The sequence below is a fragment of the Equus quagga genome, chromosome 2 (genome assembly GCF_021613505.1).
Source record: "Equus quagga isolate Etosha38 chromosome 2, UCLA_HA_Equagga_1.0, whole genome shotgun sequence".
Classification (NCBI taxonomy): Eukaryota; Metazoa; Chordata; class Mammalia; order Perissodactyla; family Equidae; genus Equus; species Equus quagga.
Genome location: NC_060268.1, coordinates 155,068,942 through 155,083,528, shown reverse-complemented (window position 1 = coordinate 155,083,528; position 14,587 = coordinate 155,068,942). Strand labels below are relative to the sequence as shown.

Sequence of the window (14,587 nt, the reverse complement as noted above, 5' to 3'; positions counted from 1 at the left end):
CAGATCTCAGTCCCCGCGCAGACCTACAGAATCATAGTCTGCATTTTAACAAATTATTCAGGTGACTAATATCACATTAAAGTCTGAGAAGCACTGGGCTAGATTATGCTATGATATGGACTAATCCTAAAATCTGTGTCTGAAAACAACATCGATTTATTTCTTACTCATGCTGAAAGTCCACCTGGGAAGAAAGGTGTGGCAAGTAGGCAACTCTGCTTCATCATCCTTACCAGGGCCCCAGACTGATGGTGCTCCCACCATCTGAACATCACCAGTCATGTGGCAGGGGAAGTTAATGTGTGGCTCTCATGCTTCTCTCACATTTCATTGGTCAAAGCAAATCTCACAGCCATGCCTATCTTCAAGGAGGTGGGAAGAACAATCCTACAATGTCCCTGGAAGGAGGCAAATCCAAATACTAGTAAAGCCAGGGGATCCAGAGGTAGGGAGGCCTTTCAAAGGTTATTACAATATAGATGTAAAGTGATCAGATACTGGGAAAGAATAATATCAATAAGAAGGAAAAGGAGAGCATGAACAAACGAAACATTTCAGAATAATTATTCTGAAGGGGTAGTCAAGGAGGATTCCAGCTTTAAAGTCTGATTGATTGGGTAGACAAGGAATATTTAGGAGGAATTGGTTGGGGTGGGGAGTGGAAAGGCTGAGTTTGGAATGGACATGCTGAGTCAGAAATTAAGGTGGATATTCACCCTCTGCCTATCTTTCCAACCTCATCTTGTATCACTTCCCCCCTCACTCACCATGCTCCAGCCACATAGACTTTCTTTCTGTTCCTTCATACACCAATCTTGTTGTTACCTTAGGATTGTTGTACCTCCTGTTTCTTCTGGAATGCTCTTGTCTGAGTCCATCATGAGTTCCTGCCTCTTATTCAGAACTTACCTTAGTGTCGTCTCCTCAGAAAGGCCTTTCCTGGTCATGCAAATGTAGCTACCCAGTCACACTTTATCCACCTCCCTATTTCAGTTATCAGCATGGTACCTAGAGCTATCTGATATTTTTCTTATTGGTCTATCTCTTTCCCCCCATTAAAAAGTAAGCTTCGTGAAAGCATGGACTCCATCTGTCCTGTGTCACCGGCTTCAAGTACAGTGTCAGGCATAAAGTTGTTACTCAATAAATATTTACTGAAGAGTTCACATGGAAATTTCAGTTAAAGAGTAAGCAATAGGGAAATATAGACAGGGCTCCAAAAAGGAAAACAGATTTGGGATGGTAAAGTTCCCTAAGGTATTAAAGATGAACAAGAAGCATTAAACCTTTAGGAATGTTCCTCCCCAGTGGGCAGAGAAGTGTAGGAGACTCAGAAGTCTAAAAGATAGAAGAGATAGAGTGGTTCCTGAAGGTAGGAAAAAGTTGCAGTGAGGGATGGGTCAATGGAGGGGCTAAGTGTTATCTCTTAGTCCAGAAAAATCAGAACAAGAAAAAGACCATTGGATTTGGAAAAGTCATTTGCGACCACTAAATAAAAGAGTAAAAATGTAGGGCTTAAGGAGAGAAAGGACATAGCAGGTATATATAGGTCATTACTGGAGCAGTTTGGCAGTAAAGGGAATGAATACTCTAGCAGGATTGAGTGAGTTTCTTTTTGCGAGACGTGTGAGAACTCAGGCTTTTCTTAATCTGAAGTTAATGTACCCCTCGGGGGGCCACGAGTCACCTTCAGGGACTCTGCAAATTCAGAAATTATTTTCAAAATTGTGTGTGTGCAGGGTGGGTGGAAGGTGGAGGGGAAGGAGAAGAGGATTTGTAGCTTATTTTCCAAAAGGTCGAGACGCAAAAGTTAATAACCACTGCTGAATAGGAAGAGAATAGATGAGTTAAAAAAAAAAAAGTTAAAAAACAGAACCCCGAAAAACCAGAGGCCCAGAAACCGCTAAGCTTTAGAGAAAAAAAGGAAAACCCCTTCCCTATTTACGGAAAACCTATAAACAGATGGAAAAGTTCACAATTGCATCATCATCTCAGTAAAATAGGCAGTAAAGAGAGAGCTGGAAACAGTGGGGAGGTTTGTGCAAACACGCTCCAGGGACGGGAAACTGAAGAAGCGAGGCAGACGGAGTAGGGAAAGCGCCTGTGTTCCTCAACCGAGCCTGCAGCCCTAGTGAAGCTCCGGTGCAACGTCACGGCCCAGGAGGTGGTGCTCAAGGCTGGGAATTGCTGGCATTGTTCTTTAACCAGTGCGCGCCCCTCTCAGACTCCACCGACCTGTCCAGGAGGGAGAGGGGTCTTATCACAAAAGGCAGTTATCACCAGGCGGTAGGTTCATCATTGCGTCACTCAGCGACAAGCTGTACGTCCGAACTTCCCCATATACTTTTCCTGCTGTGCTTGGGCAGCTGCCTCCAGTCTGGCTTCTCCACCTGTCGTCATCTCTGAATCATCCTGCCCCATTTCGACATCTCCCTTCCCCGCCCCCAGCTCTCAGTCTGGCGCAGGGCCCAGCGACCGCGGGCCCCCGAAGAACTCATTCATTCAACAACTGCGGGGTGTACTGGGCGACTTCAGGTGCAAGCCCAGCGCGGGGCGCTGGGGCCTGAGGAGCTCCGGGTCCTCAGGAGTTAGCTAGCCCACGGCTTGGAAAGCCAACACTCCAGACTCGACCCGAGTCTAACGGGCCACCGCCCGAGTGTCGCAACAGCTTCCCGGACAGGCCCGCAGGCTGTGCCAGGGGATGCCCGGCCCAGGCCGGCTCGGCCTCACGCCAGCTTGAGATCCCGCGGGAACAAGAGCGAGCTCTCGGGCCAGGGCCGGCCGCCCGCGACCCGCACGTCTCGGGATTTGGGGTGGGCGCTCGAGCGCGGGTCTTAACGGCACCCGTCAGTGGTTTGACCTTGAAGGCCTGGCGCCGGCCCTACCCCGCGATCCCGCCCGCAGCGCCCGCAGCTCCACAGGCGCCAGTCAGGGGACCAAATCCGGCCTCAATTGCCCCTTGGGCGCCTGGCTCTCTTACTCTAGCCAATCGGATCCCGAAGTCGTGCGGCCCAATGGCCGTGGTCAGAGAATCAAGAGTGGTTGAGCCTATCAAAGTTCAGCCTTAAGTTTCTCCCGCCCTCCAGAAAAGTCGGAGGGCGGGTTGATCGTCCATGTCGGCCAATCACTAGCCAATAAACAAGAAGCTGCCGAGATCAAAGGGGAAGGGGTGGGACCTAAGCGGCAGCAACGCCGCGGAGCGGAGGAATGACAGGCAGCTTCACTAATGACACAGACATAGTTTTGCTACGTAAGCAAGGGGGCGGGGACAACTTGGCGGCTGCACCAATGGCTGGCGGAGGGGCGTGCCCGCGGGGCCAAGCGGGAGCCGGAGGCCCCGGGCTCTCTGGGCCGCGCCTGAGGCGGACGCGACGGGTCTGGGGGGTGGCGGCGGCGGTGGCAGCGGCGGCGGCGGGGGTGGGCGCCGCAGCTGGCCCGGGTGGATGGAGTTGGAGGGGCGGGGTGCTGGCGGTGTGGCGGGAGGGCCGGCGGCCGGGCCGGGGCGGAGCCCCGGGGAGTCGGCGCTGCTGGACGGGTGGCTGCAGCGGGGCGTGGGCCGGGGGGCCGGCGGCGGGGAGGCCGGGGCCTGTAGGCCCCCGGTTCGGCAGGACCCGGACTCCGGCCCGGACTACGAGGCGCTGCCGGCTGGAGCCACTGTCACCACGCACATGGTGGCGGGCGCCGTGGCAGGCATCTTGGAGCACTGCGTGATGTACCCCGTCGACTGCGTCAAGGTGAGACCTGGACCGGCTCCGAACCCGGCCTGGGGCAGACCCGACCCCTGGGTCCTGTCCGGAGCCAGGATCCCGGCTGAGAGCTGGAGCTGACACATGAGTTCTTCCTGGCTCCTGGCACCACCACGCGATTCGACCGACACTCCATGCAAGCAAGGTCTCGGCTGGGAGTTGGTCCCAGTCAGGAATCAGGACCCATTTTTAACCGTCAGTGAAATCTGAATTGGGACTCTGGACCGAAAATCTGTCAGCCAAAGGCCTGGATCCCAGCTGGGAGTAAACAGGAATAGGGTGGGATGGGATGGGAACAGGTAAGTGCTACTAACTTGATTAAGGTGAAGCCAACTGGCGTGAATCAGACCCTGAATAGGATCTTAATGGCTTGCGATGTTCTCTGGGCTAGTGCTTTTACAAGCTCCTTGCTGTGTCTTCCCTTAAAAGTGACTGGTCAGGAACCAGAATCTGGAATCTCTCAGCCAGATAAAGAATTTACTTATTAAATCTTCACCCATGAGTGATTGGGAATCGTCGTGCAGTCAGAATTCAGAGTTCCAGACTGGAAATAATATGGGAAAGACTGTGTTCAGGAAAGCTTTCGGTTTCTCTGTGCAGCAAGCATGATACCCCACCTATTTCCTGAACGTGAAAATTGAGCTAGGATTAGGATTGTGTGTGTGTGGGGAGCACATCAGCCCCCATCGAGAAATGGAACTGATCGTGTATTTCTTTAGCTACCTGAAGTTGACAAAAAGGGAAAGGTTGCCTAGAAGGGAAGCATGATGGTATTGGAAAGTAGATGTAAGCGTGAAGAAAACTGGATGAAAATGGAATTGGATCAGCACGAGGGCAGGATTCGTGTAAAAGTAAAACTAATCACATCCGCAACCAAGCAGGCTGATTAGTGGGTACAGAAATCAAGTGCTTCAGAAGAAAGCTGGGTGAAGAGGGGAACAGATTGTTCATTATGGTTCTTTTTCCCGTGCATTAGCAAAGGTACCGGTGACTAACAGTGAGGACTAAACAGACTGAGAAGTAAACTCGAGGGGAATTTGGTGCCTCCTTTACATATTAAGGCTAATAGTAAGTGTCCTCACAGCAATTTGATGTATGTTTTCTTCTCAAATTAGGAAAATGTTACACATTCAAAAGGAAGAGAATATCAACTTGGGAAGTGCAAAGTCTGTCTCTTCTGCTTCTCCCTGGTTCCACTGCCTGTTCATGTTTTCATTAGTAATGTGGATGAGGAAATGGGGAAAGTGCTCATTAAGCTTTGTGAATGACACTGAGTTAGTAGGAGTATTCTAGCACATTGCAAGGTAACTCCTACCGAGGGCCGTGCCCATTGAAACTGTGGTCAATGCACTAGGCCTAAATGGTTATTAAAATTTTAAGTATCCTTGTCAATTGGGAGGAGTAGAAATAAACAGTAAATCCATGAGAGAGAAGTAAGAGGATGGTTAGTGCTTTAACGATATTGAAATGTAAAATGGATAAGTATACATTAAAAAGATTCAGACCTTCATGTAAAAGGGTCTAGTTTGAATGACTGTGAGTTGTTAATGCTGTGTGTCCAAAAGTTAAGATGATCTAACTGCAAAGTAACCTCACTAAGACTGTGAGTGGAGAGCAGGGTCTACAGAGCTATGTTTCAGGATGGGTATCAAATGAAAACTAGATCAAGGAGAGCAATGAAAATTACTTAATGACTTGAAAAATACAATATCATAATGTAACTGACTGAGAATTTTACTACAACTTGTCGATTGTCGATTTAAGTGTTGTCCCATTACCTTGGGAGGCTGTCTCCTTACTCCATGTTTTTCCATAATGCTATTGTTGCTGTAAACATTTTATAAATTCCTCTGTTAGAAATGCCTCTAGAATATTTGGGTGCATATCCTTAATGGGGACAAACCTTTGTCCTGTGACAAGATGGAATTGAGTTTTTAGTAACTGAGAGCATTGAGAATCAAATATGGTGGATAAGGTGGGAGATCAAAAGGGATAATACTGGTTTGGGCAAGGATAAGGTGGGACTAGAAAGCAAGGAGACTGATTTACTCCTGAAGCCAATAAACCCACTGAGGGAACACTTCTAAAAGAGGAGTTCCAGAAACGTTTTGCAAAACCACGGCATTGCTGGAATGAGACAGTTCTAGCCTTCCAAAGTAACTATTTTGAAGAACAGTTCTTATTCATTTACATAAGCTTTGGAATTTTTGTTTTTAAAAATTAGTCATACAATGTTACAGTCATGCCTCAAAGCCCTACATTAAAGAAGTAATTATTTGATCTGGAGGAAAAAATGCTCAGGAGTCTTCAAAAACAGAAAAGCTTCTTTTAGAAGAATCATTTTCATTTGCCATTAATGCTGGGATGTAAATGACTAGAGGGAAGAAGGAGGTGAGACCACTAGGATTTGGTGTCAGTAAATATGTTAAACACCATTGTGCAGACATGAAAGCAAAATTTAAATCTCTTCCTTCAGAAGGGGCTTCCTAGTTTCCTTGTCCCTGGGCAGCCATTCTTCCTCTTGCCCCTAAATGGGTGGTGGAGGGGAAGAGTAGCCCAACCATACCCTAAGACAAGAGGCAGGTATCCTTGCTGAGGCCTAAAGGGCAGCCACAGTGTTTGCAAATGAAAGCTGAGATTGCCTCCTGGCATGCAAGCCTGTGACCCCCAGCCACTTATCAGGGTCAAGTTAACTTAAAATATCCTTGGGAGGGACCCTGGGAAGTCAGCCTAGCCTTGATAGGCCATGGTTCTTCAGCCAGCTATTTCCATGGTCATAATAGAGGGGTTTGGGAGCCCAAATCCCAGTTTTCCTTTTCTGAGCCTCAGAGGCAAGCACCAGACTTTGTCTATAGGGATAGGCTCTGCAACCCGAACTGGTCAGGACTCTTCTCAAAATCATCTGCGTACTCACTGCCTTTTGGCTCTGTAGTGGTGAAGCAAATAATCTACTTACATAATAAGTTCAAGAGGGAAAGAGCAAAGGGAAATCGATCTTTTCCACACTCCAGATGTAAATGGTTGTCTATACACATTTACCAATGAAAGGTTAGGAAATGGAAACATTGGCTTATTTGATTTTCTTGCATCTAATAATAATTATTATTATTCAATAAATGTCAATTGTTTTTGTTTGCCAAGCACTATCTGATGTGCCTTACATACATCTATTCATTTAATCCTAGAAAGAACTTCATGAAGTAGACACTGTTTTCATTATTTTATAGATGAAGCCAAGGAGGCAAGTTAAGTAATTTGCCCCAGGTCACATAGATTAAGTGGCAGAGTCATGATTTCAACCCAGTCTTACTGCCAAGGCTTTCGTGCAGTCTCCCAAAAGCAGATTCCTAGAATCAAGCAAGGCACAGGATGTTACAATAGTGCTTGTTCCTAAACCCAACCTTCAGATTAACAGCTGGATTATAAATAATTATAGCCACAGAGAAACTTTAAAATGAAAACAATACAAAATTAAACCTGACTTATTAGTGGTTAAGGACCAGATAGTTGCCCATACATATTTGTGAAATGACATAAAAGAGACAGAGCTGCCATGATCTGTAAATTCTAAGATATGAACTAATATTTCTAAGAATCATATTTGAATACAATAAAAAGCCTTATATTTCTAGTATCTCATAAGTTACCAAGGGCTTTTACATGCCTTACCTCTTTGCATCCCCACAACAGCCCTGTGAGCCAGCCATTCCGTCTCATGTGATAGATGACAACATTGAAGCTCAGAGGGGTTAAGTGACATACCCAACACCACACATCTAGCAAAACTGGGACTCCAACTCAGTCTTTTTGACTTAACTGTCACCTGTCTTCTACCAAACCACTTACTTCTCTAATAGTCCATTTGGCTTTTCTTCAAAGCCAGGCAGTAGTTTTTTATACTGAAGGCTATTCATAAATTCTTACTTAGTGATTTCATCCTTCTCCAGAAGATAGATTTATTGGCCCACAAATTTGGGGAGCCATATTCACTTTTATATTTGGTGTAGTTTATGCCTGGGTCTCCATGAGGATGTATTTTCACTGAGAATTGTGACTTAGATTTAGACGTGTGTAAAATGTTCGAAGTAACTCACAGTCCAGGTTTTTCTTGGAGGTGAAGCGTTATAGGCCTCTGAGGCCATAACTTTCAAGACTAGTTGATTCCAGCAGAAAAAAGCAGTTTCTGAACATTCTCCCTATACAAGATCAGTTTCGAGCAAACCTATGGAAACGCATAATTTTTGAGCCACCAGGCCAAGCTTGTCTTTATGAGTCACCGTAGCCACCAAAGACCTGTAGTCTCTCTGAATAACTTCTCTCATGGATTTTGTACCCCCTGAGTGATGTGAAAGATCAGTAAGCACATCCTTTATTGGAAATTTATGGGCTTTTTTTTTTTTTTGAAGTGGAAGACAATGTGTCAAATTGTGATAAGTGATACTGTGTATTTCTGATTGAACTCCCAGTAATTAACCTTTTAAGCTTCCAGTTCTTTGCTGGTGGCAGGCAAGAGAAAAAACTTTAAGAGGAATGTGGATTGCCTGTGGCTAACTAGGACCTGTTAATCTGGTTAGTTTCTTGTCTGCAATGCTCTTGAGAAACGCTTTATTCTTGGGATTCCAGATGGTCAACAGGAAGGTTCAAGCTTCAGATCCGCACTGAATCAGTGATTGGTATGAAGTAGGTATTTAAACTGTACTTGGGCATCAGTTGCCCTGGTTGGCTTGCTAATGGCCTATGTGTTACTTTCTGAACTGGTGCAGACACAGCTAAGATTCATTCATTCTTTCATTTATTTAACAAACAAATCTTGAGTGCCTACAGTGTTCCAGGCACTGGACGGTGATTTTATATTAACTGTCAGTCTCCATTGCTACCTTAGCCTTGAAATGAATCAATAGACGAGATCGTCATTGGGAGACTCACACTTCAGAGAAGATGTGTGATTTGGAGAAATGTTTCAAATAAGATTCATTTCCCAAATTTCAATAAAACTTTGTCCAGGAACATCATACAAAGTATCTACCATATACTTTTGTTCTAACCATTGAGCCTTCTAGAGATTCCAAGGATTGTGTTTCACTGAGACTGATTTTGTTTACTGATGACTATTTTGGGATTCAGTCAGTTTAGATTAGAAATCTGGGAGCCTCTTTAGTTTTAGAGATTAGGTTAGTTTCTACCTTCATAATTTCAGGGTAAACTTTCTTTCCCAAGAAATTAGAGCAACATCTATTAGGAATGCTACCTCTGCCAAGACTTTTAGTTTACAGGCCCAGCTGCCAGTGCAAATAGTCTGAAAAGGTCAGATTATCATCAAGGATATATCAAAAGATGAGCCTTCATCTCATTAGTTTGTAGTGTGTGGTCATGAGGCAGGCCCAGGATCAGTCTTCTGAAATAATGCATAAAGTATGTTGTACACAGTAAATACCTTTCGAATCCATTTGTAAAGAACTCTTAGCCTGAGTTCATTAAGACACAGAAACAACTTCTGAAACACAGGCTTGATATTTGTTGCTGGGGCTATGAATCATTTTGGAGTTCCGAGGACACTTACCAAGGGGTGATATTCTCAGGGAAACTAGTGGTATATCACTCTTAGGGTCATAGACGACTAGAAAAGAAAGGTCCAAGGCTTGGAAAGATTGAATATAGATTTAGAAGGAAGTAAAACTGGATGCCACGTGTCACTCCTATACACTGGCACAGTTCTATGCGGAAGGTCTGCCCAGTGCCCAGAGGCTGAGTGTTGAGGTAGGGTAAGAAGTTGGCATCGCTGACATTGCACTTCTCCTTTCTGTAATTTCAGACCCGGATGCAGAGCCTACAGCCTGACCCAGCCGCCCGCTATCGCAATGTGTTGGAGGCCCTTTGGAGGATTATAAGAACAGAGGGCCTGTGGAGGCCCATGCGGGGGCTGAACGTCACAGCAACAGGCGCAGGGCCTGCCCACGCTCTCTATTTTGCCTGCTATGAAAAGTTAAAAAAGACATTGAGTGATGTAATCCACCCTGGGGGCAATAGCCATATTGCCAATGGTATTGAGCCTTCCTGTGCTGGTTCCCCCACTTTCCCAACTCTTTGGGCTTTGCTGCTGTCAATGCTTTCCAGTCTCATTATGGTTTGGAGCTGAAGCTTTGGGCTGGGGTAGGCCAGATTATAGGGGAGGGACTTCCAAACCTGATGTTCTCAGACTGTGGGCTGCTTCAGCACCACCCCTTCCTTTGGGACACGTCAACAAAGGGTTACAGTATCCTCCCTTACCTACCAGCTTGACTCTCCTCTCATCTTCTTCCTGGCATCAACTTCTAATGCCCTGGTAACGTGGAAACACATTGAACTACCTCCGTTGGTTGTATATTTCTTGATAGTTGGGTGCTGTCCTGCTCAGGGCAGGATTGGAGGTGACCCAGCCACCCAAAGAAGACAGTAACGGAGCCCCAGCTCTTTGCCTCACCTTTTCGGGATCCCAACGGATCCGAGGCAGTTTGTGTCACTGAGGATGTGACAAGCCCTCAACAAGTGAATGGGGGCGGGGCCAAGGGACTTCTGTACAGACAAACCAGAGGGTTGGAAGTTGTGAGGTAAGGGAAGGGATAGCAGCCCGGAGATTGGGATTGTCTGAAAACCAAATTGAGTGTGGAGAGGAGTGGGTGAGGGATACGCTAGTTCAGGACCTGAGGAAAGATCTACACGGACAGATATTAGGACTTGGAGACTGGGGTTGAGGGCATAGGTGAGGCAGGATAGAAGGTGAGATTCTGTTGTGAAGATCTGACCGCTTGCCCCTGGTGTTCCCTATGTTGGAGGCAGTTGATTGCTGCGTCCCTTAGTACCAGTGAATCTGCTTCCTGTCTGGGGCATGAACTGCATTTCTTCTCAGAACCATCTTTATTGATAAAATCTGAGCTTTGACTTTTCTGGCCTTAATATAGATGTGGAATGTACACCAGTAACCTTACTAAGTTGGTGGGAACAGGAGTTTGGGAGTAGTGGGTTCCCGTCTTTTGGACTGGCTCTCCCCTCTTCCCACAGCCAGGTTTAGTACTGCCCCTCCCCTTCACTCTGGGGCCTCAGTGAATCAGTCCCCTCTCCTGGCCTTACATGTGGCAGTTGTTTTCTCGTTTGCAGGTGCAGCTGGGTGTGTGGCAACATTACTTCATGATGCAGCCATGAATCCAGCGGAAGGTAATGATTTCTCAGCTTTTCCCTCTGTGGCAGCTGCATCCGCATCTCTGGGCTTTTCCTTTATTTCTGGTAGAAGAAAGCTGGGGTGACCCGGATCAGTTTGGGTGGGAAATCTCGCCGTGTTACCTTGTGTTACCACAAGAGGGCGCTCCCTCCCTGTTGTCAGTGTAGGAGGAGCCCCTTGGACAGGAACCATATTCATTGAGACTTCATTCATCTATGGGGCTTCCCTGGAAAAAGATATGGCTCTACTTGGCCTGTTCCTGAGCCTCCTTGAAAGTCCCCTTTGTAGTGGATTTGATCTCATCTGAAACGTTAGCAGATTATTTCACCTTTTTTCAAAGAGGTGAAGACAGACTGACATTTAAAAATACTCCTTTTCATGATGGAATGAAGAGAGTTGAGATAAGAATGAAAGGATAAATTGTAGAGTTCAGTCCCTGCACTGCTGCTTGGATCTTGGCTTTTCAGTTGGAGAATGAGGTACCCAAGTAAATATGAAAGGATGGCTTAGTTGTCATGTTCCTTAAAGTTCCACTTCTTTGCCTGTCTGGGTAAGGCCATGGTGTGGAAAGGGCCAAAGCTAAGCTAAAGATCCAGAGCTCACACCGTGTTGTCTACTTGAGGGAACAGGAGATGTTTGGAAACTAAAGCCACACATGCCTGAGAATTTTGTTTTCTCTTTGATAGCACTTTTTTCTCTCCTGTGGAAAGATAACCATCCTCATGTCATAAGAGTTAGCTGCTCTGCGTACCTGAGAATTGGGATGGCTAGGGTTATAGGTTCATTATTATGTTCACTGCCACAGAGTCATTCTTGTGTCAGGAGTTGTGAAAGGGTACAATGATAATAATAGGTACTTATTTCAAGGAAACTCTCTGGAATCTCTAAACTAGAGATACATCCTGTGCGTTAATTGCCTGGTTTTAAAGAAATCCTACTGGAAGTGGGTCCGTTATTTTTTGGCTTGTTACCAACCCTTTCCTATCCCCTCCTCTCAAAAAAGGGAACCCTTAACTCATCAGGTTAACCAACAGCTCACTCATACATGTTTCTCTCTCCATCCCATTGGCTGATCCGCTGACTTGGGACTCTGAATCTGGACACTCTCCCTCACTGGTTGGTTGCTGTCCCCATTTCCTTCCTCGTTGATGGCACCACCAGTGGTCAAGCAGAGGATGCAGATGTACAACTCACCATACCACCGGGTGACAGACTGTGTTCGGGCAGTGTGGCAAAATGAAGGGGCTGGAGCCTTTTACCGCAGCTACACCACCCAGCTAACCATGAACGTTCCCTTCCAAGCCATTCACTTCATGACCTATGAATTCCTGCAGGAGCACTTTAACCCCCAGAGACGGTACAACCCCAGCTCCCACGTCCTCTCCGGAGCCTGTGCAGGAGCTGTAGCTGCCGCTGCCACAACCCCACTGGACGTTTGCAAAACACTGCTCAACACCCAGGAATCTCTGGCTTTGAACTCAAACATTACAGGACATATCACAGGCATGGCTAGTGCCTTCAGGACGGTGTATCAAGTAGGTGGGGTGACCGCCTACTTCCGAGGGGTGCAGGCTAGAGTAATCTACCAGATCCCCTCCACAGCCATCGCATGGTCTGTGTATGAGTTCTTCAAATACCTAATCACAAAACGGCAAGAAGAGTGGAGGGCAGCCAAGTGAAGTAGCACTGAATGAAGCCAGGGGTTCAGACGACAATGTTGTGCCTGCCCACTCCAACCGTGTTCTCTGCTGGCATGCTCCAGCCTTGAGTGGAGTTGGAAGGAAGGTAGAGGACTCTTCCCAGGCTATTGGTGTTTTGGCAAACACCAGTTCCTGCACTTTCCTTCCAGGCCCTAAGCGAGTGCAGTGAAGCACAGCACAGCTCTTTTGACAAGCTCTCCATCCTGGGCCTGACGACCTGCTCTCGACTGTTATAGAGGGATAAGAAGCTCATTCCCCTGGTTCCTAATAAAAAGTCTTTAAATTAAATAGTTCCATTGGGTTTATCTTGCCAAAGGGGAAGTGAAACGTTATCAACTATTCTTGACTTTAAGCATAAATCAAGGAGCAGATTTCTTGCGTATGCCTGTAGTTTGTTTCTGCTGATTTTCATCGTGATATAAGACTTTGGGGCCCTGCTCCCCTTGTTTTAGTAATAGGCTCCATGGAACTTCCCGGATGGCAGGAACAGTGGGTGCCCTGGAGCCCCACTGTTGCCTTTTCCACAGGGCGGTGGTGCAGCACGGAAGAGGCGGGTCTCTGCTGATTCTCAGCTCTGCCTGCGCGGGAATGCTCCGTGTGGCGCTTGGTTTTCTAATGTAGCAAAACTAAAATTAGTCATTGAACTGCATGCCCTGAAGATTACATGGTAAATAATAACACTTTTCATTTGATTTTAAGGCTTTTAAAAGTACTTTAACATTTGTGATTTCATTTGGTTCCCACAAAATCTGTGAAGTAGGCAGTGCGGGTATCAGCTGTTTTACAGCTGAGGAAAGCTCCACGAGGCTGTGACTTGCTCAGGGTCTCACAGTAGGTGCAGAACTGAGACCCCAACCCACATCTTTTGCCCCCAGAAGTGAATTTAATTGTGCCTTCCTGCAGACAGGAACTGAGCGGAGGGCCCAGACTCCAACCTGCCACCTCCGGAAGGAGCTCTGCTGACGACCACGTAGGCTCTGGAGACTTCCAGGGATGGTGCTTTCCCTGGGCTTTGTGGGTCAGCCTGTTCCTTTTGGTTTTTTTTAATATCACCAGTTATTAGCAAGTTCTTCAGTACACGAGTGGAAATCTACCCCCATGAAACTGCCATCTATCATCCTTGTTACGTGGCCTGTCATCCATTCAATAACTATTGAGCATCTCTATGTCAGGCACCAGTGTTGGGGATATGATGATTGATAAAACCGTCCCAGCCCTCAAGGAGTTTATTGTCTGGAGAGGAAGATAGATGTAAACAGGCAATTACAAGATAAAACAACAAGAAATAGGATAGGGTAAACCTAGAATACTCATTTGGAGGATCTAAGCATTCCCAGCCTGGCCTTGGGTGACTGGCTTTAGGAGGAAATGACATCTAGGGTGACACCTGGGAAGGTAAGTAAGTTAACGCGATGAAGAGAGAAGGAGAAATGTTCTAGGCAAACACCCGGAGATAAGAGAGAGTAAGAAGTATTTGGGGTTTGGTGTGCAAGTGGCTTGGTAGGGCTGACACAAGCTGGGCAAGGCCTCCGGCTGGCAAGCTGAGCAGGGGCTGGGGCTTAAAAGCAATGCTAAGGAGTTTAGAGTTTATCCTGAAGGCAATGCAGAGGCATTACAGGGTTTTAAGCAGAGGTGTGGTGTGGTCAGATGTACAATTTAAACAGATCACTTCAGCTCTCCGAGAAAGGATTAGAGGAGCAAGGCTGGACAGGCAGGCAGACCAGTTAGGAGGCTGTCGCAGTCATCCAGGCAAGGCTGCACAGTGGTCTGGACCAGGACTCTGGTGAGGGAGACAGAGAAAAGTGCCAGACTGGAGTGATGTTAGGGTTGTTAAAGCAATAGGGCTCGGTTACAGAATAAATCTTGTCCTCCTTCCACCTGACAGCCCTTCAAGGATCTATGGAGAATCATGTCTGAATACGCTTGAAAACAACTGTCAAGAAAAC

At 46.6% G+C, this 14,587-nt stretch overlaps 2 protein-coding genes across 5 annotated transcripts in view; one reads left to right on the top strand and one right to left on the bottom strand.

Moving 5' to 3' along the window:
- The window catches only part of ENTPD7 (ectonucleoside triphosphate diphosphohydrolase 7), an 87,180-nt gene that overhangs the window by 56,753 nt on the left and 15,840 nt on the right, over nucleotides 1-14,587 (bottom strand). The window contains exon 2 of one of the 4 annotated variants that reach the window (XM_046655524.1): nucleotides 234-2,235. The exons of 2 other annotated variants lie outside the window; for them this stretch is intronic. The gene's annotated coding sequence lies outside the window, so the exon portion shown is untranslated. Of the gene's footprint in view, nucleotides 1-233; nucleotides 2,905-14,587 lie in introns of those variants that run through there. One more of the 4 variants, XM_046655522.1, reaches the window with a different exon arrangement.
- On the top strand, nucleotides 3,335-12,929 carry SLC25A28 (solute carrier family 25 member 28). Its single transcript, XM_046655529.1, has 4 exons — nucleotides 3,335-3,734; nucleotides 9,559-9,787; nucleotides 10,881-10,937; nucleotides 12,103-12,929. The coding sequence occupies exons 1-4, from the start codon at nucleotides 3,444-3,446 to the stop codon at nucleotides 12,618-12,620; spliced, it is 1,095 nt and encodes a 364-aa protein (XP_046511485.1). The 5' UTR covers nucleotides 3,335-3,443; the 3' UTR covers nucleotides 12,621-12,929.